The 21,144-nt window shown below is 38.2% G+C and overlaps 1 protein-coding gene across 2 annotated transcripts in view; it reads left to right on the forward strand.

Moving 5' to 3' along the window:
* tarbp1 (TAR (HIV-1) RNA binding protein 1) overlaps positions 1 to 21,144 on the forward strand; it is a 33,733-nt gene that overhangs the window by 6,934 nt on the left and 5,655 nt on the right. For both annotated transcript variants that reach the window (XM_053480044.1, XM_053480045.1), the window contains exons 8-26: positions 1,485 to 1,581; positions 1,778 to 1,867; positions 2,032 to 2,164; positions 5,844 to 6,110; positions 6,209 to 6,306; positions 6,388 to 6,546; positions 7,574 to 7,788; positions 12,537 to 12,744; positions 13,608 to 13,793; positions 14,023 to 14,216; positions 14,341 to 14,412; positions 14,543 to 14,663; positions 14,761 to 14,871; positions 15,009 to 15,161; positions 17,272 to 17,358; positions 19,576 to 19,796; positions 19,934 to 20,015; positions 20,163 to 20,334; positions 20,681 to 20,860. In XM_053480044.1, coding sequence (XP_053336019.1) covers positions 1,485 to 1,581; positions 1,778 to 1,867; positions 2,032 to 2,164; positions 5,844 to 6,110; positions 6,209 to 6,306; positions 6,388 to 6,546; positions 7,574 to 7,788; positions 12,537 to 12,744; positions 13,608 to 13,793; positions 14,023 to 14,216; positions 14,341 to 14,412; positions 14,543 to 14,663; positions 14,761 to 14,871; positions 15,009 to 15,161; positions 17,272 to 17,358; positions 19,576 to 19,796; positions 19,934 to 20,015; positions 20,163 to 20,334; positions 20,681 to 20,860 — 2,846 coding nt within the window. The remainder of the gene's footprint in view (positions 1 to 1,484; positions 1,582 to 1,777; positions 1,868 to 2,031; positions 2,165 to 5,843; positions 6,111 to 6,208; positions 6,307 to 6,387; positions 6,547 to 7,573; positions 7,789 to 12,536; positions 12,745 to 13,607; positions 13,794 to 14,022; positions 14,217 to 14,340; positions 14,413 to 14,542; positions 14,664 to 14,760; positions 14,872 to 15,008; positions 15,162 to 17,271; positions 17,359 to 19,575; positions 19,797 to 19,933; positions 20,016 to 20,162; positions 20,335 to 20,680; positions 20,861 to 21,144) is intronic.

A 21,144-nucleotide genomic window follows, 5' to 3' on the forward strand; every position in this document is an offset into this window, starting at 1 on the left:
GTTTGATCATCAGTGAGAGACTAAAAAGCTGGTTTGACCAAAAAAAGAGACTAAAACCATGCTGCGGCCTGGAAGGAACTTGCATTGTTCCTCTTGGATCCTAGGTAGGGATGCACCGAAATGAAATTTCTGGGCCGAAAACGAAACCGAAATTTTTGGATGCACTTGGCCGAAAACCGATACCGAAACCGAAAATGGCTTCATTAAAAAAACATGTTTAAAATATTTTCTTTTTGTTTGTATTAAAAAAACTACAAATTAATTAAAATTATTGCAACTTTGCTGTCCTCATCTGAAACTTTGAAGTGCTTCCAAACCGCCGACATACTCCGTGTTTGATGCGTAATGACAGCGCGAACGACTCGGGAGGATGGGAGAGGCGTCGCGACAATTTCGGCTTTTATTTTCGGCGCTTTCTTACGTTTCGGCCGAAACCGATAGTGCTATTTTGGCCAAAAATTTTCGGCGGCCGAAATTTCGGTGCATCCCTAATCCTAGGCTAACAATTGATCCTTCTTTCCATCTTTCCAGTACCTTATCCAAGGGGACTGTACATGTCCCAGTTCCTTTTTCAAAATGGGGACCACCACCCCAGTTTGCCAGTCCAAGTCGGGGTCAGAGTTTTACCACCTTTCCTGAACACAGCTTCCCTCTCCTGAGCTGCCAAACAGTCTTCCAGAACATTTTTGATTTCAACCGAAAGTCGCTTCCCGTGGACTCTCTGTACATCTCCCATGCACAGATTTTGTTTCTGCAGGCCAAGTACTCTGCAGTGTTGGTTGGCGCACATGTACACACAACAGTGAGACTTTTCTTCAGTTAGGGTGTGGGGCTGAGGGGGCTCTTGTCTCCTGAGACAGGCTCCTCCGCTGCAGCCAGAATCTCTCACTCCCTCTAAAAAATAAAAACATTAAACAATTTCTGCGATATTGTATATGATCGTTAACATGAAAGATCGCCATACCTGTACTATTATAAAAAATTTATAAAAAACACTGCAAAAAATATAATTAGCAGCACAACTGTGGCTGTAAAAGTGCCATTGGACTACGGTTCGGAAGATCCCAGGTTCAAACCCCACAACCACCAAGTTGCCACTGTTGGGCCCTTGAGCAAGGCCCTTAACCCTCAATTGCTCAGATGTATAATGAGATAAAAATGTAAGTCGCTCTGGATAAGAGCGTCTGCCAAATGCCTAAATGTAAATGTAAAAGTGCCTACCATTAGGTATAGGGCCTCTTTGCCTGTGATGCTGTAAAATTAGCAAATTGCCCAAGAAATGGAAAAAAAATTGAACCTGCTCAAGTTTTTTTTTCCTGCTTATACAACAGCAGTAGCAGCCATTTGTGAAGTAGACTTCTCCTTTTTTTACTTACATGTCAAACTATAAAATAAAAAAAGAGTTATAGTGTCTGTATGGTCTGTTTATCTGTATAGTAAAGAAAATTAAGTTACTGAAAAATCTTCTGTATATTACATTTCAGAGAGGTACTTGGCTGCACTATGGTAACTCACCATGTTCTTCTAAGAGGGGCTGTACAATGCTTTCTGCTTGAGACTGTTCTCCGCCTGTCTGATGTGGTATGAATTTTTAAATGGCCTAATTTGTCTCCAGATTTTATTTTAGAAAACTTTAAAATGTATTGGTTATCAGTTTTTTTGTAATTTGGTTTATTTTTGTATGTATTTTGTTTGTGTTATTTTAAGTTATTTTTAATTAACTTTAAATAGACATTGTAGTGGTCTGAAATTAGATTTTTTTCTCCTTTATTTTTAGTCAGAGGTGTCTCTGGATGAAGTATTTGGTTTCCTATCACATTTCCGGGCTGAGGAGTCACTCTGTCCAGGCACAAAAATTTGGGAAAAGGTAGGTAAACAAGGTTTATTTTCTTGCTTTGTACTATACGTGGTTAAAGTAACTATAGGCAAAAGGCAAATAACACATGTGTTTCAGCTCATTAGTAACCATGCCAGCTATTTTGGATCCAATATATTCCTTTCAGGTTTAATCATGTGTATGTCCCGTTACAGGTTTGTGATTGGTTGATGGTTAACGAAGAAGCTTTTCAACCAGCTTCAACTTCCACCGGTGTTTTTCCACAAAATGTCTCAGTGCACAGCTACCACTTATTAAAAACCTTCTTGACCATACCAGCTGGTGCAGGTACACCACTTTATGCCACATAATATGGATACAAGATGGTGTAAAATACTGATCAATGTGAAACTAGGTACCAGGTTAAGCTATAGTGGCAAGAAGAATTGGTGAACCTTTTGGAAATTCATGGTTTTCTGCCTTATTTTGTCATACCATGTTAATTTAGGTCAAGAGTATTGACAAATATAATGTGCCAAAGAATTTTGATATTTCATGTCTTTACTGAGAACAACAATAAAAACATCATAGTGCTAAAGGAGGTTAATGACCTCAAAAAGGAGTTAATGACCTCAAAAAGCTAACTGGAGTCAGGTGTTAGCCTACCTGGAGTCTTGCTAAGAAAATGAGTTTGGAGGTGTGGACTAGAGCTACTTTGACTAATAAAAACCACTTAAACACTTTGAATTTGCTCCACACAAGAAGAATATACAGTAGTGTGAAAAACTATTTGCCCCCTTCCTGATTTCTTATTCTTTTGCATGTTTGTCAGACAAAATGTTTCTGATCATCAAACACATTTAACTATTAGTCAAAGATAACACAAGTAAACACAAAATGCAGTTTTTAAATGATGGTTTTTATTATTAAGGGAGAAAAAAAATCCAAACCTACATGGCCCTGTGTGAAAAAGTAATTGCCCCCCTTGTTAAAAAATAACTTAACTGTGGTTTATCACAACTGAGTCACCCCAGGCCTGATTACTGCCACACCTGTTTCAATCAAGAAATCACTTAAATAGGAGCTACCTGACACAGAGAAGTAGACCAAAAGCACCTCAAAAGCTAGACATCATGCCAAGATCCAAAAAAATTCACGAACAAATGAGAACAAAAGTAATTGAGATCTATCAGTCTGGTAAAGGTTATAAAGCCATTTCTAAAGTTTTGGGACTCCAGCGAACCACAGTGAAAGCCATTATCCACAAATGGCAAAAACATGGAACAGTGGTGAACCTTCCCAGGAGTGGCCGGCCGACCGAAATTACCCCAAGAGCGCAGAGACAACTCATCCGAGAGGCCACAAAAGACCCCAGGACAACATCTAAAGAACTGCAGGCCTCACTTGCCTCAATTAAGGTCAGTGTTCACGACTCCACCATAAGAAAGAGACTGGGCAAAAACGGTCTGCATGGCAGATTTCCAAGGCGCAAACCACTTTTAAGCATAAAGAACATTAAGGCTCGTCTCAATTTTGCTAAAAAACATCTCAATGATTGCCAAGACTTTTGGGAAAATACCTTGTGGACCGACGAGACAAAAGTTTAACTTTTTGGAAGGTGCGTGTCCCGTTACATCTGGCGTAAAAGTAACACAGCATTTCAGAAAAAGAACATCATACCAACAGTAAAATATGGTGGTGGTAGTGTGATGGTCTGGGGTTGTTTTGCTGCTTCAGGACCTGGAAGGCTTGCTGTGATAGATGGAACCATGAATTCTACTGTCTACCAAAAAATCCTGAAGTAGAATGTCCGGCCATCTGTTCGTCAACTCAAGCTGAAGCGATCTTGGGTGCTGCAGCAGGACAATGACCCAAAACACACCAGCAAATCCACCTCTGAATGGCTGAAGAAAAACAAAATAAAGACTTTGGAGTGGCCTAGTCAAAGTCCTGACCTGAATCCTATTGAGATGTTGTGGCATGACCTTAAAAAGCCAGTTCATGCTAGAAAACCCTCAAATAAAGCTGAATTACAACAATTCTGCAAAGATGAGTGGGCCAAAATTCCTCCAGAGCGCTGTAAAAGACTCGTTGCAGTTATTGCTGCTCAGGGTGGCCCAACCAGTTATTGGGTTCAGGGGGCAATTACTTTTTCACACAGGGCCATGTAGGTTTGGATTTTTTTTTCTCCCTAAATAATAAAAACCATAATTTAAAAACTGCATTTTGTGTTTACTTGTGTTATCTTTGACTAATAGTTAAATGTGTTTGATGTTCAGAAACATTTTGTGTGACAAACATGCAAAAGAATAAAAAAGAATAAATAATGACAAACATGCAAAAGAATAAAAAAGAATCTTTGACTAATAGTTAAATGTGTTTGATGTTCAGAAACATTTTGTGTGACAAACATGCAAAAGAATAAGAAATCAGGAAGAGGGCAAATAGTTTTTCACACCACTGTACTTCTGTGAGCAATGCCTTGCCAAAAAAAGTGTTCAGTTGATTTATCATCAAGAATTGTTGTACATAAAGCTGGAAATGATTACGAAGTGATTTTAAAGAATTTAGAAATTCAACAGTCTACAGTTGGAACACAAATGGAGACACTTTGGGACTGTGGCTACTCTACCATACTTAGGGGGAAAACGTGCGTCTCTAATAATAAATCTGCCTGCACATGTAGTGTGTGTTTATTGATAATTATGCTGACTTTAAATGTACTTTGCCAATCATAGACCCTCCTGCCTGCAACCTGCAATATTTTCTCTCCCACATCAACCCGCACATTACTAGAACTGATTATCATCATCATTATTATTATTATTATTATTATTATTATTTGTTCTTTTTATTTTGGACAAGCAGTCTTCAGAACAAACAGAGTTGCTCTGAGACTGGTCTTAAATCGCTCTTAAGCTATGACTGAGAGAATTCTTGGAAGCTCTATAAATACAGAACCAGGTTGCTTTCATAGCAGCCTTCAGCACATCTGTATTTTTAGGTTTAGTGTTTCTCATCTTACTTTTAATAATACCCCATAAATTCTCTGTGGGCTTCAGGTCAGGTGAGTTTACTGGCCAATCAAGCACAGTAATATCATGCTCAGCAAACCACTTATTGGTAGTTTTGGCATTGTGGGCAGGTGCTAAGTCCTGCTGGAATAGGAAATTAGCATTTCTATAAAGCATGTCAGCAGGCAGAAGCATCAAGTGCTCTCCTAAATCTCCTGATTGTCCAAAGTGTTAACTTTGGACACAGTGGAACAACATTATAAAAGGACATGACAGCCCAAATCATCACTGACTATGGAAGCTTTACATTGCACTTTACTCTTCTTCTAGATTATGGGAGCTTAAGCTTGATACTAGGAAAGCAACGGTTCTACAGTAGCTCATTATCTGTAGATGTCTATGTATGGTGACTCTTGATGACTCCAGCCTCAATACATTCGTTCCCCTGTCACATTGTTCCCTCCTAGTGAAGTTTAAATGAAAAAGTTTAAATGGCACTTTGGGAGCAGCTAGTGCACTTTAACCAATGTGGAAGGGGCCAATGATTTTTATGTAGACAGCTCTCACATCAGCAGTCTTCCCCATGATTGTGGTTCCATGTACTGACATAGACTCACAGATACACAACATTCATTCTGTGGTGATAACCAGACACATCTTTTATATTTTTAATCTCACTCAGGTAATGGATTAGTCATTAACATCTCTACTTTCAACACATCTAACAACCAGCAAATTCCTTGCTACCTAATATGTCCCCTCCTTTTAGTGGTGCGATTATAATGGATAATCAATATTATTCAGATCACCTCTCAGTGGTTTAATGTCATGGCAAATGCAGTTAACAATGTTTTTTTGTTATAGAATAACAGTAAAACGTTTAGATTTTATAAAGATTCACCTTTCCCTGTATATAAACCTTTGTGAATGCATACAATTTCTTTCATTAATGTGTTTTTATGAATTTAATAACTATGTGGGTTATTCCTGAGTCTTGGTTTTGTTTTTAACAGAGCAGACAGACAGGCTGCCTATAGAAGGTGATGCTGAATTGCTAGCCCGCACCCTCCTTTTTTCTGTAACTCTTGACTGGAGGAGAAGTGAAAAGCAGCGTCCTGGGGACATGGGACTAGAAGAGCTTTTTGGCCCTCTGCTTGATGTCCTGCAACGGCTCAACACCAGCGTTTACTTGTCAGTGTGCAAGATCGATAAGTGTCTCCAGCTCATGTTAAGACTTCTGGTGCTTCTGGGCAGATATGTAGAGAGGAGTAGGGTGAAAGGTTTGTTCTATTGTGCAGATAAGTAAATAAGACAGTCTTTCGAGAAGGTCTTAAAACTGTAGTTAAATTAATTTTACTATATAATCTGTTTTTCATAGAAGATAAGATGGTGGTTGCCTTGACACAGCTGCTGTTGGGTGTGGCAGAACCAGTTCAAGAGTTCATACTAAGAAGACTTAGTGGAGAACTACAGGAGGTGGATGCTGCATTCATACACAAACACATTCTAAAGGCTCAAAGATAGCTGAATGCTTCAACTTGACTTTTTTTTTTTTAGTTTTCTGATATAGGCAGGGCAAATCTGTATCTGTCTCTTCTTCGGGAGATGATAAAAACCTACATTAAAGTCCCAAGCTATGGCTCCAACTTGCAGAAAAACTATGTGTCCAGACTCACTATAAACTGTGTGAGACTCCTTAAAGAGCCATCTGAACAGGTACTATACAATGCTTTTCGCCTACTTTTGATGTCACAGGAAGTTATACTTAAGCAATATCATATGAAAGGACGAACAGCTAAAGGCATGACAACAGTGGTGATATTCAGCCCAACAGCATGATCTTGTGTGTGATATTGCTTTTATACAACAGTTCCACAAATGCCATTTATCATTAGATTATGATTTGTTTGTTTATTTACCAGTATTGTGCTTCACCTACACATGTCCTTCTACAACTAGTGGCACTAACTAACCACAACAAGTGGAGCAACAGTTTTTTTCAATTAAAAATTGAAAAGAAGTTCTTACTGGCTCTATATAGCAAAAAGTAAATCTCATACTTTAATATTTCGACTTTAGAATATCAGCTCTATTAACTTCTGGGGTACAGTGTTAAAACGCAAATAGTGTTAAACTTAAAGCTTGTGTGTAGTGTGCACAATCACTTGATCAAGTAGGGCCCTTGATTAGGTGTTGCAGAGGGATTTGGGATTCAGCTTTGTGTTAGAAGCTAAATAGCTTTCTAGCTTGGCTTAAGCATAAATAAAACATCACAGAGGTATTTCAGAGCAACGTAGAAGCAATTACTGAGTGAACAAAGTGTTGTTTAAAATCACAACATTATCAGATGAGTTTTCATGCTAAAATGCATCTGCGATGGATTTAAATGTGCATTTTGGCAGGCAACTGCTCTCTCCTCAGTGCTGCATTCTCTACTGGCCTGCTTTAACTCAAGCTGCAACCACTAGTTAGTGTAATTAACACGAAATTAAGTGTATCACAATAAACAGTGATTAAATATGGAAATTTTATTTTATGTTTTAGTATGTTAATATTGTCCTCCTTTATACTATTTGTTACACTGCTTCTGGTAAATTCACCCATTTTCAGTTTTTGCTAATTTATCTAATAAATATATTAAATATATTATATCATTTTAAAATACATGTTATAAAACATGTAGTAGTTTATCACATAATTTATTTTATTTTCTGATCTGTGTCGTTTGTGTCTTCTTTTCCAGAATCCATCTATTGCTGGACAGGTGCAAAAAGCAGTTAGCATGGCTACGTTAGCCTTGCTATGTGAGCTGGCTGATAAGTGTTTGTTTGACTTCCAGTCTGAGGCCATGAGATCCCTCTGCTCACTCACTGCCTATTTCTGTCCATCTTCACCCACAACTCAGTGCTTTAACCAGTCCTTACTGAAGCCTTCCTCTACAGCAGACGTCTCGGGCTGGTCTGTTTCAGCTAAGAAATACATATTTGTGTCTTTCCAGCTAACTAGTATTAAATCTAATGATCAATCAGGTCAACAGAAAAATACCATATACTAAAGAGTATTACGGAAGTGTGTTTTTCTGCCTTTCTTTCTGTCTTCTTTTCTCACTTTGCTCTGCCCAATCAGAGCATTCATCTCCCAGGAGCATTCACTTTATAAGAGCCTCTGAAAAGTTAATTGTGTCATGATTATGTCTAAATAATCTGCAAGTAGTTGTAGGTATCTGTACAGTCATGTTTAAAAGTGGTGCCCCTCTTTAATTCTCAGTTTTTCTCTGTAAAATTAATTAATTGTAGCAGGTCTTCTATTAGGCAACTACGACCTTAGACAAACAACAACATATAACTTTCTTTACTGTGCCATTATTTATTCAACAAAAATGAAGCCCAAAAAAGCATGCAAGTACTTCATAACTGCTTACACAGAATTTAGGAGGGTAATATAATCTAATGCTAATCATTAGCTCTTGATCATTAGCAGGTTTGTAGACCCCTATAAAAGCATAAGTATTGACAGTTTGCTGGTCTGGAGCGTTCAGGTTTGTGTTAATACAATGAGAAGAAGGATAGCCATAACTGATGGTCTTATGGAAGCACACATCAAATTCACTGGCAAATTTGGAAAAAGTTTAAAACTCTCCAAACAATTTGAAGCTTAACATTGAGTGGAAAGCATTCACAACAGTTGCCAATCTTTTCAGGAGTAGACATCCCAGCACATTTACCCCAGGGTCAGACCGTGCGGTGCTCAGGAAAGTACAGAAAAAAACCCCAAGAGCTTAATCTCACTTAGCATGTTAAATAATAAAGTATATGACCGCACAATTAGAAGAAGACTAAACGAGTCTGGTTTGTTTAGAAGAGTTGCTAGGAGAAAGTTTCTTTTGTCTAAAAAGAACTTGGAATCATGACTAAGCTTCGCAAAAAACTGTATTTAAAGAAATCACTTCTAGTTTGGCGAAAACTGAACAGCATTTCAGCAGAAACACCTTATGTGTTTGGAGATGTGATGATTTGGGCTTTTTTTTGCAGCTAAAGAACCTGGGCACCTTGTGGTCATTGAGTCGACCATAAACTCCTCTGTATACCAGAGTATTCTAGAGGGTCACGCAACAGGACAATGATCCGAAGTTCCCCAGTAAATCTTAATCCGAATGACACAAAAATAAAGCCATAGACTAGTCAAAGTCCAGCCCAATTGAAATGCTGTGGTGGGACCTTAATACCCCTATCTCACCTATACGGTTCATCACGATTCACTGTGAGTTTTAAGTTGTGAGGTGCTGTGATAACGTTAGAAAATTAGAAATATTTCCTTGTGGAAGCTTGCAGACCTTGCAGAACATTGCAGAACGCTGGGCGGTCACTCCCGGGTGGGCTTACGGTGCCAACACCCCATCCCATCACGAGTCAAACCGCATGGGTGAAATAGGTGTATAAGTGAGCTGTGCATAAGCATATACCCAAAAGCGTAAATGAACTGAAGCAATGTTGTAAGGAAGAATGGGCCAAACTTCCTCTACAGTGATGTAATCAGAAGTCTTACTTTAGTTGCATGTTGACTAGTACTTTTGTTTTGTCAGAACTGATTTAAAGTTGATAAGCATCAATGTCAAATGTCCTGTATGCATTCTTTAACTTTACTCAGCATAACATTGAAAACTAATACAAATTTACGTTACCCAGAGGAAGCATACACAGAGAAAACAGCAATGGACTTAAAATAAAACCTTAAGGAGTACAAACTTTACAGTTATGCACCATTTACATTGATAAAGGTCATTTGGTCCTTAGCCAGGAGTCTGCCTTACTCACTTACTGCTTTAATCAGTGCTTTATGCTGACTGATGCATTTCATGAATGTTATTCTTATGTATATGCTGTGCTATACTGTAACTATTTCCAGGATCTTGCCATGATAGGGGTGATTTGATGTTGTTTTAGAGTTCAACAGCTGAAAGGGTCAGTGTCAGGTTTTTTTTTTATCAGTTGTAACAGTTAGTATAAAGGTATAGGATTTAGCATCTGAGTTGATTTTGATGAGAACATTTGTGAATTTAGTTCCCCTTTTTAAAGGGAAGTAAAACATTCTAATTGCTGATCTGATATATTGTTGTCTAGATTTTTATGTATTGTTGCTACAGTTATAAAAATATATGACTGTTATTTTCTTAGGGTAGAGAAATACTATCGATCTGATTTTTTTCTATAGATCAGGAGGATCTCTTTCAATGCTGTTTGACCTACTACCATTTTTAACACAAATTACATTCACATTTTAAAATGGTCAGTTTAAATGTGTGAGTGTGATCAGGTTGCAAGTTTTTATTGTTCTGAGTGAGATTGTCCAAACCCTAACAGGCCAACCTAGCCCTCAAAGCCACTTTAGTTCAGCGCCCATGACTGCACTGTTCTTCACTATGCTAATTTTTCTTCTTTTTGCTAATAATAATATTTATGCTGTCTTGACTTGACTTAACCATATTGTAAAATACATCGCCACTGTGTTGGCATGGGGACTGGGCATATTATGTATCAGCATGTATAAAGTTAGTTTTATTTTAAAGACCATCAATTCAACTATGAAGCGTGATGGTGGCAACATCATGTAATGCTGATGTTTAATCAGAAAAGGAGGGGCTAATTCTCTAGGTTGTTGGTTTGAGGATCTGAGGATCTGGGTTTAAGCCCTGCCGTCGGTGGCTTGCCACACTCCATACTACCCAGCCATGGCATGCGGTGCCGCCACAAGCCTGGATAAACTGGGAGGGTTTTGTCAGAAAGGAACCTGTGGTGTAAAACCTGTGGCAAGTTGTGAGCGGATCGGATATTAGGCTGTGGCGACCCCTTCATGGGAACAGCCAAAGAAAATTAGTTTCTCAACCCGTGGTTGCACATTCTTCACCTCCATCTATTTGCATGTATAACAAAATGTTATATAACACAACATGGACGTGTCTGTACTTTATGACAATCTCCCTTCTAAAAAAGCATTCTATATTTGTAATCTAGATTTTTAGATTATATATTTTTCTTTGTACAGTCGTGGCCAAAAGTTTGACACAAATATTAGTTTTCACTAAGTTTGCTGCTAAACTGCTTTTAGATCTTTGTTTCAGTTGTTTCTGTGATGTACTGAAATATAATTACAAGCACTTCATACATTTTAAACGCTTTTATCGCCCATTCGACTGGGCATGCTCTCAATCAACTTCTGGGCCAAATCCTGACTGATAGCCACCCAATTCTTTCATAACCACTTCTTGGAGTTAGTGGGTTTTCGTTTGTCCACCTGCCTCTTGAGGATTGACCTCAATGAAGTTCTCAATGTGATTAAGATCTGGGGAGTTTCCAGGCCATGGACCCAAAATTTCAACGTTTTGGTTCCCGAGCCACTTAGTTATCTCTTTTGCATTATGGCACGGTGCTCCATCATGCTGGAAAATGCATTATTCTTCACCAAACTGTTGTTGGATTGTTGGAAGAAGTTGCTGTTGGAGGGTGTTTTGGTACCATTCTTTATTCATGGCTGTGTTTTTGGGAAAAAATTGTGAGTGAGCCACCTCCCTTGGATGAAAAGCATCCCCACACATGAATGGTCTCAGGATGCTTTACTGTTGGCATGACACAGGACTTCTCCGGACAAGCCTTTTTCCAGATGCCCCAAACAATCGGAATTTGGCTTAATTGGAGAATATGACTTTGCCCCAGTCCTCAGCAGTCCATTCACCATACTTTCTGCAGAAGATCAATCTGTCCCTGATGTTTTTTAGGAAAGAAGTGGCTTCTTTGCTGCTCTTTTTGACACCAGGCCATCTTCCAAAAGTCTCCGCCTCACTGTGGGTGTAGATGTGCTCACACCTGCCTGCTGCCATTCCTGAGCAAGCTCTGCACTGGTGGCACTCCGATCCTGCTGCTGAATCCTCTTTAGGAGACGATCCTGGCGCTTGCTGGACTTTCTTGGACGCCCTGAAGTCTTCTTAACAAGAATTGAACCTCTTGAAGTTCTTGATGATGCTATAAATTGTTGATTTAGGTGCAATCTTAGTAGCCACAATATCCTTGCCTGTGAAGCCATTTTATGCAACGCAATAAGGGCTGCATGCGTTTCTTTGCAGGTCACCTTGGTTAACAATGGAAGAACAATGACTTCAAGCATCACCCTCCTTTCGACATGTCAATTCTGCCATTCTAACCCAAATAGCCTCACATAATGATCTCCAGCCTTGTGCTCATCAACATTCTCACCTGAGTTAACAAGACGATTACTGAAATGATCTCAGCAGATCCTTTAATGACAGCAATTAAATGCAGTGAAAAGGTTTTTTTGGGATTAAATTAATTTTCATGGCAAAGAAGGACTATGCAATGCATCTGATCACTTCATAACATTCTGGAGTATATGCAAATTGCTATTATAAAAACTTAAGCAGCAACTTTTAATTTTCAATATTTATGTAATTCTCAAAACCTTTGGCCACAACGTATGTTCTTATTTTTCTTAAGTTTATTCTTAAATTTCTGTACATTTTATTTCAAATTTTTCTTTGTACATTTTTTTATATTATCCTTAATGTAAATATGATTTTGGTATCATTTTTTTATGGATTTTATTTAACTTTATTTTTATTCGATTTTGTGGTCACAGTCAGTCATAATGAGTATTTCACTGCATGCCTACTCTGATGCCTATTTGTATTTTCTTAGTCTGTATGGTGACCCCCTTCTGAGAGACTGGAGCAAAGTGGTGGCTTTCTTCCTCAGAGACCAGTGGACATGTCTCAGTTTTCTTCAGAAGTTTGCCGAGACCCACAGAGCTGCAGAGGCTTTTCAGGCTGCTGTTGAGGCACTTTCCTTGCTGCCAAGTGATTTGGTGTTGCCTGTACTGGACTTCATGTGTGCAGCTTTACCCCAGGTCACAACCCATTAAAAAACATTATTCGTTTTACACTTTCCAAGGTAGACTTGTAATAATAAATTGCGAGAAAGCAAGAAATTTATCTGCAAAGAAGTTTTAGGCAGCCATGATAAAAATGCTGTAAAGCAAGAATGCTCTCAAAAATGGAAATGTTTAATAATTTATTTTTCAATTAACGAAATGAAAAGTAAATAAACGGAAGAGAAATCCTAATTAAATTGATCTTTGCTGTGACCATTCTTCGCCTGCTAAAACATCATCAATTCCACTATGTACACCTGGACATAGTTTTTAAAGGAACACTTGATGCAGTTCAACAACCTTGTATGCTGTTGCTGTATGCTCAGTCTTGCCTTGGTGTAGGACCTGTGACATGAAACTGTCCTCCAAAACCTCCTAGTAGCAGAGTTTGGCTGATCCTTACCGAGTTTTAAGTCTCCTACGAAGCTGTTTCTGTTTCAGTTAATGACTGTGTTTCAACCTACATAAAGAAATTGATGATAATTAGCACCTGCTTGGTATAAGTGATTAATTATGCACCTGAATCTAATCCTGCAAAATCCCTGGCTTTTCTTCTGTTCGCTCAGTTTGCATTTTGTAAATATAAAAAAATAATTAAGTTATATATTTTTGAAAACATTCTTACTGTACAGCATTTGTTTTTTTACACCTGCCTTAAACTTCTCACAGTACTGTGCATGCATTCACACACACACGCACATCAACAGCACAGTTACATGTAGAATTCGCTCAATTTTGATAGCATTGGTTTTGTGATTGACATAATGCATGCAATGGTATTTATTTATTTATAATTTTTTTATTCATTATGACATTTGTTTTTTTCCTTACTGTAATAGGTTCTACATGAAGAGGCTTTATGTGTGCAAGGAGTATCTGTGTCCTGGAGACTGGTACATTCCTTGAATACAAACGCTCATGACTTCTGGCCTGTCCTGCGGGCGTTTGTGCGCTTGGCCCTCCACCGCTCCTTCCTCGAGCTGCAGGATGTTCAAAGCCACAAGATAACTGGCTGCATCCAACAGGTGAACTGAGTAGTGTAGGAGGAGAGAATCTGAATTTGCTTAACACAAAGTGGATAGGACTAAAATGTAATTTCCCTTAACTAACCTTTATTTTTGTATCTTATAACATTTAGTGTATTGCTAATTCCTTTAACAATGGGATGCCCAGTATTTAAATTTCTACTAAGCTCTATTTTGTTAACAACAGTAGTGCACTTTAACAGGTATGATATGAAATGTCTTTTGGAAGGTTACACGTGAGCTGATTGAGCTCTCCCAGGCCAAGTTGGGAGTTCTGAATGTGCTGATTGAGCACTGTTGCAGCACCTGGCTTCCCTCTGACCCGAACAAAGACGCTGACACTGTTTTACAAAGTGCCTTAAATCACTTGGACACACTAACTGAAGCCTGCATCTATGGGCCGATCTACAGACGGGATCAAAGGTATCTCCAGTAGCCATTGCATTTAATTAACCAATGATCAATTTGTAAGCCTGTTGCTATGACTAGCTTGAACTATCTGATTCTTGTTCTTCTAGCATTTGTTATAATTGTTCTTGTCTAATAGACTGCTTCTGGAGGTTCAAACGTATGTAGAGCAGCTTGGGGAAGAGCTTGCAGCAAATGTGGTGATTAACAGGTTGGCACGCATATTTGTTTCTACTGAAACAGAGTGTGGTTCATAGACCAACTTTATTCCTCCTACCCTTCAACTTTTATAATATGTATGTAGAAATATATAGTATGCATTTTTCTCTGTTGTGTTTAAGTTGGGTTAGGGATGATCAGTTCCCTCGCTTGTGTGTTTTGGCCTTTCTGAGTCATCTTGACCCATACAATAGTCTACATCAGAGACTAATGGAAAACCTAGTGCAATGCTTACTGAAAAAGGTATGAGGATTTAAGCAGTTAAAATTAGGAAGCTTAGATTTATACCTGCTCTCTTTTGTCTACCCCGGGCCTTATATCTTTGCTTCTACTTTTATAGGATAAGGACATATCAAAGTCAAAAGTGCGTCATTACTCTAACTCTATGCAGCACAGAGTAAAGAATAGGGTGTGGCAAACATTGTTGTTCCTTCTGCCCAAACTGAGGACGGTGAGTAACATGCATTCATACTGTACATTCATTCACATCTTTTTTGTCATATCATTATTCAAATGCAAAAATTATACATACATTTTCTATTTATTTTTGAAATAAACAAAAATCTGTTATGGTGACTGTAATTACAGGAGTTTGTGGTAGAGTATGTGTTTGGCCTGGTTTGTGAGGCAGGTTTTGGCAACAACCAGCCTTCTGTCAAGTACCTGATTGAGTGGGTCCTGATCCTGATCCTCCACCAGAACCCCTCTCAAATCGAGCGCCTGTGGGTTTGCTTTAATGTGGTGAGCATTCTTATCTAAAATTTACAAAGAACAGTTCAATGGGAATTTAAGACCCGAGGTCCCATAAGACTCACCAGTACACACAAGATATTGGTATTTTTAGGTTTACTGTTGAATAAGGTAGGTTTTTCTAAATGTTGGTAACACAGCCCATTCAGTCCACACAGGCAAAGAAACCATTGCTGTCTGCAGTTATGTGTAAAAATTAGTCATGTCATTCAGGTAAAATTTTTATATAGTTACTTACAGTCATACTGTGTGATTAATCACGATTTATCACAATTTTAAAATCCTCAGATTTACTTGTATTCTAAATGTGAAATGTTGGATAAACAAATGCAATGTGAAACAGCGTATGCAGTTTTGTAATATCTCAAACATTAACATTTAACAAATATAAAATTAATATTTCTCGAATGGGACCTGCACTGCTGATGGCGAGACTCAAACTCGGATCCTTAGATCTGAAAATCAACAGCGTAGAGTCTGGGCCCCCTGTGGCACTACTCCCACATCTTAAGTTTAATGTGAATTGTTTCCCTTTAAGGTAGTTAGAGCACACAACTTTGGTTTTATTTAATTTTCAACATCTTTATTTCATAACAAGATCTCAATCCTTATTTTACACTCTGTATGTTTGTGTCCTGTGTAAATATATGTTAATCTTCGCCTGTCTTAGTTTAGTTTTTAATAAGATTTTACTGCCGAATGTGGCGATTGTCTTGTTTAAAAATTGTTGTTTTTGCCAATTCAAACGGAACGTATATACATTTAATTTAATTTTAAAAATATTTATTTTGGTAAAACATGAATTAGCACTCAACAGCATCTCGATATGTAACCCGAATTTATTTTTTTCTCCCATTTCTACTATGCATACAAACATCAATATGCATGTATTAACAGCAAAACTGTGTGAGATGACTTCATACAAGAGACCCAGGCACAGTGGAACCTCGGATTACGAGTAACGCGGTTTACGAGTGTTTCACAAGACGAGCAACAATTTTTAATAATTTTTTACTTGAAAAACGAGCATTGTCTTAGTTTACGAGCACCGAGTATCATGTTTCACGCATGCGCTTCTTGTTTTAACACCGATCGTTACGTCATCACAAGTGAGCCAACGTTTTTTTTTCTCTCTTGCAGCGGTATTGTAGGTAATCGTCTCTCCTGCTGGGTGAATACACCCACACACACACACGCTGTGTGTGTGTGTGTGATGTGCGTTCGCGCACACACACACATTAACAGAGAGACCGTTTTTTAAACCGTTTAAAAATTAGCAAGGAACATTGCTAGTCACACTCGCGTGAGCGCATACTAACGGGATCACTACTGTAAAGTAAAACAACAACAACAAAACTTAAACAGCTCCTCACCTTTGAAAACAGTCGCGACAGAGAAGAGTTTGTGTTTGTTTGGCAACCTGAGAGAAGGGGAGCTGTAAAGCCGAGACCTATCGTCTCCCCTGCTGGGTCTTAGTGCTTGCAGTGTTTTTGAGTGTGCATGTGTGTGTGTGTGTGTGTGTGTGTGTGTGTGTGTGTGTGTGTTTGTGTCTGTGTAAGGCAGAGAGTTTGTGTGTTTGTTTGGCAACCTGAGAGAAGGGGGCCGTAAACACGAGCGAGCCCCCCTTCAGCCCCCCTCCTCTCAGGTTGCCAAATAAACACACAAACTCCTCTCTGTCGCAATTGTTTTCAAAGGTGAGGAGCTGTTTAATTTGTTTTTTGTTGTTGTTTTACTTACAGCAGTGATCCTGATAGAACGGTCTATCCGTTAATGTGTGTGTGTGTGTGTGTGTGTGTGTGTGTGTGTGTGTGTGTGCGCGCGAAACGAAAACCCTTATCTGTCCGGATTTATTTTTACATTTTTTTAAGGTAAAGTACAGTTTAATTTGTTTTATTTTTACTTTATATTTTGTATTAATTATATTTATGTATCTTTTGGGCTGTAGAACGAATAATTTAAGTTTCCATTATTTCCTATGGGAAAATTCAATTTGGTTTACGAGTGTTTTGGAATACGAGCCCGCTTCTGGAACGAATTAAGCTCGTAATCTAAGGTTCCACTGTATTATTCTAAAGAACAATGCATCTAATTGGTTTGGCAGGATCAGGAGAAGACCAAGACAAGCATCTGTACATTCCTTTCTGTGTTGGTGCACCTGGGCATCCTGCTCCCAAAACTAGAGGATAAGGTAATGTTACTGCATCTATTCTTAAATACAGATTATATTATCTGCTACTCTGGACACCAAATAATAATCAAAATAGTAGGATTTATTTGTAGCTGGTGGTGATATTTGGGTCTGTCTAGTCTCTAAATCAACAGTTAGATGCCACTTCCATGTGAAAAATGAACCCCTGCGAAATTTCTCATGAATGGAGGTGTAAAACAGATTAACATTTGCAAGAGAATTAATGCCCAGTTCACTGAGGAGATTCATAGCCACAGTAAACTGTTTGAATGTTGCAAACGGTTTTAAGAATAAAGAGATCCCAGCTGAGGTGTCTTAGAGCAAAGTATAGGTAACATACAGTAGGACTTGCTATTCATCATCTTGCAGTTTTCAATGCCAAATAGATTTTATTTTTCCTGTAAAAAAAAAAAAGGGAGAGAGATAGGCTATCTGTATCTCCTCCCAAACCATTTGACCAAACATGCACAGTACCTTTTCTTAGATGTACTAGTTTTCTTAGTTTACCAGTTTAACTTTATATACAGTCAAGCCCTAAATCATTCATACCCCTGGCAAATTCTGACTTAAAGTTATTTTTATTCAACTAGCAAGTTTTTTCTTAATGAAAAATGACACAGGCTTCTCCCAGAAGATAAAAAGACGATGTATAAGAGGCATCATTATGGGGGGACAAAAAGGAGGGTCTCCTTGCCATCACCCTGATCTTTATTTCCCTCCACAGATTCTCATTTGGGTTTAAGTCAGGACTCTGGCTGGGCCACTGCAAAACGTTAATGTTTTTGTCTGATAACCATTTCTTCACCACTTTGCTGTGTTTTGGGTCATTGTGCTGAAATGCTGAGAATTTTAATGTATTACTCTTTTTTCATGATGCCGTTTACTGTAGTTAGGTTTTCTGGTCCACCGGCTAAAAAACACCCCCAAAAGGTTAGGTTCCCACCACCATGTTTGGCAGTGGGGATGGTGTTCTTATTGTTAAAAGCTTCTTCCTTTATTTACGCCAAATAAATGCTACATCATTGTGGCCAAACAATTACATTTTTATTTCATCTGACTACAAAACAGAAGACCAGAAGTCTTCTTCTTTGTCCTTCTTCAAAGGCCAAGCAAGCTTTTGTGTGCCTTATCTGGAGAAGTGGTGTCCTCCTTGGTCTGCGTCCATGGAACCCAGCAGTGTGCAGTGTCCGTTGGACTGTCTGCCTTAAGATGTTGCCATCAGCAGAGAACTTTGGATTTTTCCATAAACTGTGAAAGTTTGCAAAGGATATCAATAATTTTGGGCATGCTACTTTTTGTTTAGATGTAGATACAGTAAAAGCTGAGAATTTTTTTTCCACAATGATGCCTCTTGTACTTCCTCTTATTATCTTATGGGAGAAGCCTGTGTCAAAAAAAATTCCGGTCAAAAATAAAACTTGCTGGTTAAATAAAAGTAACTTTAAGTCAGAATTTGCCAGGGGTATGAATAATTTCACATAGACACAATAAATTTCCCTGACACATAGAGACCACCATTGCATTGCAATCTTTCATCTTCAGACTCTTCCTCCATCCGCAACTCCCTCCTTTGGGAATTTGACAAAACCTTTATTAGGATGCATAGATATGCATTAGCTACAGTGTTTAATTGTTAGTAGCAGCATGTTCAGTGGGCATGTGACACATGTATTTTTTGGATTACTTATAAATGTTTTAAATTTGACAGTTAATTTGTCACCAACTAGCTAAGGAGACGCATCCGACTGTGAGAAATTTGTACACAATCTATTCATGAACACCAGGTGCACATTACTTGGAATATAATATAACATCTTCCCCCAGAAGTTATTGCCACATCCCTGTACAGTTCTGAACTGGCTTCAATTAGTTATTCCACATGAGATATTAAGGAATTCACATTATTTTAATATCATTAAAATTAGTGTTTTATGACGTTGTCCACTAATTACAATGTAATGTTAGGGCATTATGAAATTGGCAATGTAATTGACACTGAATTGTGAATGTAAATTACATATTATTTGCAAATATGTTATTGTAAGAGCTATTAAGGTATTCATTATATATATATATATATATATATATATATATATATATATATATATATATATACACGAGATGGTAAAATTATTCGTCCCCCAGTTCCAGAATATACTGTATCTGCAGAATTGTACCTATTGGACTGAGTTGCTTAGAAACTTGTTTCTCTTTTAGGCAAGGCAGTGGCAGAAGGCTGTAGAGGTGATTTTGCTGTGGTGTTTTAGTCATAACTTCACTGTCCGTCTGTATGCATTGCTGGCACTAAAAAGAGTGTGGGGTTTAGAAGGGGTGAGATGCCTGGCTGAAAAAGAGCAGTACGGTTCGGGCTCTCTGCAAGGACTTGCAACAGTTGTTGAGGCGTGTTTACATCAAGCTGAGGTCATGCAGAATACTGGGTGAGTCTTATTCATTAGAATGTCAATTTTCTAAGAAGAGTTTACAAATGGGATTTTAATATTTTCAGTATTATTACTGTCATGTTGTGTTCTCATTTATTTTATTGTGTGTGTGTGTGTGTGTGTGTGTGTTGCAGAAATGCCATAAAAAACTGGTCCAGAATACAGGAGCATTTTTTCTTCAGCGCCTTTCATCCCCTTAATGATTATAGTTTAGAGGTAAACCCAAGATTTAATTGCCCTCTTTCTTTGTAATGACTGTTTTCCTCACCTATCTAGACTTTTGGAACATAGTTTGCTAAAGTTTTTTAATTTTCTTATTGCTCATAAAATTGTAGTAATTTAAATATTATTTCCTCTTTTTAGACAATTTTCCACACATTCCCTATTCTGTCAGAAATGACAGACGATGAGTGCATTCCGATATGGAAGTTTGAGAAGCTGGTGGACTTTAAACACCTTTCCTCTCTACCTTTAAAAAACATAGGCAGAGAGCTGAAGGAGATTAAACCTGGCGACTGGGTTCAACAGGACAGAGGTAGCACCATCAGCATGCAACAGAGAGACTTTTTATATACACCAAAAGTACTTGTTTTAAATATTCATAGCTTTATGTGCTATGACATTCTCATAAAAAGTCAATAATAATTTATTTTATGAAATGAAATTACTATAGAATCAATATTCAGTATGAAGTCATTTCTTGGCCTGCTTGATTGCTTCCTGGAGATGTACAGAAATTTGCAACAGAAGTTCACAATTCCCTAGTTTAAGCCATTTTTGTGCAGAGATGGACTAATTAGTGATGTCACCTGTTTGTTGCACAGGAAGAAACTATAATGCCATTTGTTAATATTTTTGTCCACTGTCTGTGTCTCCTACAGGTGAGTTGGAACAAGAAGAACGCTGGGTAGATGTGCAAAAAAAGATTGCCCCTTGGAGTCTGAACGTGGAAGATGTGGAGCCAGACCTTGTGGTCCAGCAGAGAGGAGCACGTCTGGGCAAACCTACCACTGCCCTCCTGGTGGTCGCCTCGCTTATTGACAAGCCCACAAATCTTGGTGGTATGATCCATTTTTTTTTCACATATACTTTATACAGTATATACACATGTACCTTTAAGCCCCTTTCAGACATGCACACTTTTCCGTAAACCTGACTGCACTGTAATGTTTTGCCTCATGAATGGTTGCATGCATACTGTAAAAGTCACTCTATTTACCTTCCAAAAGCATTTACAGATCACTTTGAACACCGAATAAGACTGGACAGATTGGCATTTCCATAATATTTACAGAGAGACATGCATGAGATGCAAAATACTGGTGTCCTGTTACCAGAATGGGCA

Source organism: Clarias gariepinus, chromosome 20, assembly GCF_024256425.1.
Source record: "Clarias gariepinus isolate MV-2021 ecotype Netherlands chromosome 20, CGAR_prim_01v2, whole genome shotgun sequence".
NCBI classification, from domain to species: Eukaryota; Metazoa; Chordata; class Actinopteri; order Siluriformes; family Clariidae; genus Clarias; species Clarias gariepinus.